The 4,335-nt window shown below is 36.4% G+C and overlaps 1 protein-coding gene across 2 annotated transcripts in view; it reads right to left on the bottom strand.

Annotated features, from left to right (window-relative positions):
• Positions 1-2,081: 2,081 nt before the first annotated feature.
• RSL1D1 (ribosomal L1 domain containing 1) overlaps positions 2,082-4,335 on the bottom strand; it is a 23,877-nt gene continuing 21,623 nt past the window's right edge. For both annotated transcript variants that reach the window (XM_072418995.1, XM_072418996.1), the window contains exon 9: positions 2,082-2,540. In XM_072418995.1, coding sequence (XP_072275096.1) covers positions 2,256-2,540 — 285 coding nt within the window. In that variant the 3' untranslated portion in view covers positions 2,082-2,255. The remainder of the gene's footprint in view (positions 2,541-4,335) is intronic.

Below are 4,335 nucleotides of genomic sequence, written 5' to 3'. Positions count from 1 at the left end.
GAATAAAAGAAATGAAAATAGGTATGTACCTAGAGGATCTTTGGATGTCATAAAATATCTTGAGGGTCAAAAATCTAAAATCTTCTCAGATCACTACTTTGGATATGCAGCTAGATGAGCTGAAGCTAAATGACCTGGAAAATAGGTAGCAAAAAGAGGCCTACCTGAGTCTGTTCAGGACCTGAAAAGGTACAATGAAGTTAATCCAATCTCTGTTACCAGACTGTAACACAGCTCATCTGGAATTGGATCAGATTTATAGAGCCCTTGTTGCTGCTACAAATGATGTTCCTCCCATGAATATATTAGTGAAACCATATTTCACATTGTTTTTATGGAATTGATGGTAGGTATTGTCTAAACTAAAATGGCAGTGTCATGCCATTACAGAAATACTGAAACTACCTGAAAGAAGGTAGAGATGCAGGATTTGGCAAATGTGTATTCACGTATGCATTTTGCAGTTTTCCCCCATGTCACTTCTTCGGTTTAAAAAAAAAAAAAAGCAATATTTGTATTTATTATGACTCTTCATTGTGCATTTTTGAAAGCAAACACAGCCAATCATTAGAATTTGGGCTTATGATACACACAGCCCCAAGCTGCATACTTACGTTTAGGTCTGCTTTAAAAACCGGGTACACATTCAAATATATTAGTTATTTGATTTAATTTTTTTTTGTTTTTTATTAGAAAAAAACATTGAAATACAAATGTAAAATATTTATTTGGTATTTATGGAAGTTCATTAAGGGTGTTCCCCTCTCTTCACTAATAACGTTAAATGTTGAGCTATCTCATTAAGCAATCATATATAATGTATAAAAGCTCAGGGATTGTATGAAATAATATATACGTGTATTTGTTACATGGTATCAAAGAAAAACATTTACATGAACACTTTACAAAAACACTTTACACTGGGTATTATATATTAGACACAGTACTTCTAAGTCATCAAACAAATAAATGTGTGGAGAACCACAAAAGTCCCAACCGTACAGACTTTGTGCAAAAACACGACACGTTTCGCCACCATTAGGCTTCCTCAGGGATATCTTTTGTACGTACTTTATGGTTAATGGGAGATCATAAAAGACACAAACATGCGTGATGATAAATGTGGCAAGGTGAAGGTTGAAACCTTGTTTAAGTTAGTGCTTCTTAACCCCCCTAGCGGTAACCCCTAGTGTGACTTGGGGTAAAAAAAAAGTTGGTAAAAGTGTTTTTTTAAATATATAGATTTTTTAATTTATTGTTTTTAAATGATTTTGTTTCAAAACTTTATTATACTTATACTATATAATACTGTAAAATATATTTTCATGAAAAACAATGTACCGATTTTAGACATAAAACTGGAAAGAAATGAACCGGTAGGGAGGTTAAGCCATAAAGAGGATTTCAGTATATTTCTTTATTGATGTACATAAATGATTCGTAAAAGTTTGGTATTCCACGAGGATTGGTGTTTCAATCATCCATCCAGATTGTAAGAAAGTATAGGAGAGGCACAGGCCTTCCATTGCAATTTTAGAAACAGGTCTTGTAGGCTGAAATAAAAAGAGTATTGCAGGGAGATGAGCACAGAGCACAGCCAGAGTACGGATTTTTGTACAAACTCTATACGGTCGTGACTGTTTCGGTTCTTCAGACATTTATTTGTTTGATGACATAGAAGTACCGTTTCTAGTATATAATACCTAGGTCGTGTGAAGTCTTAACATGACCAAGGTAAAATACCTGATTGCGTTATGTAAATGTTTTTCTTTGATAATATATACATGTATTTGTTATATTGTATTTCATACAATCCCTAAGCCATGAACCTCATTCTTTTTCTTCTTTTATACATTATACTTGGGTTATTAACCCTTTTTTTAAACCATTGGAAAAATAGTTTTAGTTTAAATGTTTCTCACACCAGTAGATGGAACTGTGTCCTCATGTAAAGTGTATACAACTTTTGCTGCCTGAGACAATATAAGAGTTTGTTACATTCTTTAGTAAATGGCACTGTCCCCATGTAATCTCCAACAATATGCATAAAAAATAAATTAAGTGCGAGTGACCCATAAAAACCAACTTAAAAGTACTTTATTCTTGTACAAAAGAGGAACATACAGAGTGAGCCCATGGACCCCCCTCTTCAGAAGATGGTATTTGTCAATAGAAACAAATTTTTTTATCATTTAACATGCCACGTTAGCAGAAAACAAAGATATTATCTTTTATATTAGAAATACCACAGATGTTCAATTTATTTTACTCTTTAATTTTTTAGCTATAGGAACTTTTTTGGCAGATCTTGCAAGCTTCACTGTAGATTTTGTAGAAGTCTTTTTAACAATGGCATGCTTGGTTGAGAGCACCTGGCTTTTAAGATCCTCACTTGCAGTATGGTTATTTTCTTTGCCTTGTGTTTTCGCTTCTTCATCAGTTTTAGCAGTCATTTTGTGCCGCTTGGCAGAATTAATTCGTCCTGGCTGCTGGGTGTTGCCTGCTGCTTTTTTCCTAGGTGTTTTGCTGGTTTGCAATTTCTGTAAAATAGATTGCTTTTATTATCAATACTGTAAATGCCAATTCATACCAACATATACAGGGCAAAGCAGATTTATGTGATACAACGTATTAAATTGTACAACAGATAAAAACAGTTTACATGCTTCTATGAAGGGTTTTCTAAAGCTCTTACAAGTTGCCTAACAGCCTACCATTTCACTGTTTCTACAGTAATGCAAGAAATACGTCAGTAGGCATTTCTCTAGGTAAGATAGGAGAACTATTACAAGAGACCAATGGCTAGGCAAGGCTTATTAAGTACAATAACCTTGATATTGTAACTGATTATGCAACATGTACAGGTAATGGTGCATCTTAACGGGGGGGGGGGGAACCACACAGACTGCACTGAATGTCAGTCCCTAGGGGTCATAACCTCACCTTTAGCTTTTCTGCTCAATTGTAGCAAGCAGTAGGAAAAACACAAAGGCATGGTATTGAATTTTTAGAAACTCCTTAATTTCTGGCATGGTACCAAAGAATTAGCTTAAGGTCAATGTGGTTTATATCCTTAAAAAGAGAGCAATGACTTTACCAAGTAACTGCAAACCTGTAAATTTAACCTCTACGATCAGAAATATACTAGTTTAATAAACAACAACATAGAAGTGTTTTTGCAAGTGCTAAGCATAGTTCTCCCAAGAGGGTTTTAGCCAGTTGCTCCGCCTGGCTGTTGTGAATACCCCGCCCAGCTCTCCTCAGCAGCTCTCATCCTCTGCCCAGATCTCAGTGAGGCTGTTTTGTGCCATCTGTGCTCTGTGTCATCCCTTCAGAGGATTGCTGCTGGGATGAGGCGAGCACACAGTTCAGCCTTCATGTGAAGGAGACAAAGGCAGCCCCGCCCCTATCTCATATCACGAGCTGGAATTTCTATTTTAAAAAAAAAAAATCTGCCGTGAAATGTATCCACTGCTAGAGCTGTGTGTGAAGTCTGCATGTCTTTCTGCATCCTCACAGCTCTCTGTGTACAAACCTCCATATCTCCTAAACTGTATGTCACAATGCCTTGTAATTTTTAGGGTGTACAGGAGACCCTCTTAGATACTAGTTACTACAGTTTCAGCCACCCCGCTTCAAGGAATTTCATGATCTACATTTACAAAGGTAAAAAGTTATGAAAATTGAACTTTGGGGTTGCTGTTTCAGAGGAAAGTGCAACTAGGTGTCCTAAATTGAAAATACAAATTGGGGACCCTGGAGCCACTAACATAGCAAGGAGCATTGGGGTGGAGCGCTAAATTTATATCACTTTTTTATGTTGTAATGATGTCATAGTGATAAAAGGTGATAGCCACACATGTCTCCCACTTCCACCTATTTTTTTTGTTTCCCTGCACCTCCTAATTCTGGAGAAACTAGGGTTTGAGGTAGAGATGCAAACAGATGTGTGTAACAGAGCAGGCAGCAAACTTTGCTAGGTTGAGATTTATGTTCTCATAATGCCATACTAATTACATTTTAGAAAGGTTTAACCACAAGTGTCCCCCACTTGCACCTACATGTTTACTATCTGATATCACATGCATGATGCTATTAAAGTATCTCCACATTTTTAATATCATATTAAAGAGTGACTTTCTCTGTTATGTGATGGAAAAATGTGAGTTTTTTTTGTTTTTACACTTTTGTGGAGAGGACCTCTCCCCTTTAGTCTTTACTTCCATTTTGGTAAAGACCATAGGGGAAATCTGCAGCCTCCTGGGATATTTGTGTCACATATCCCAAGAGGCTCTGCACTCCTCCTCCTGTGCATGCACCTTCAGAGGATTTCTT

This window comes from Pyxicephalus adspersus, chromosome 7, assembly GCF_032062135.1.
Source record: "Pyxicephalus adspersus chromosome 7, UCB_Pads_2.0, whole genome shotgun sequence".
In the NCBI taxonomy this organism is placed as follows: domain Eukaryota; kingdom Metazoa; phylum Chordata; class Amphibia; order Anura; family Pyxicephalidae; genus Pyxicephalus; species Pyxicephalus adspersus.
The sequence above is the reverse complement of the archived record's forward strand: the minus strand, read 5'-3'. Positions and strand labels throughout refer to the sequence as shown.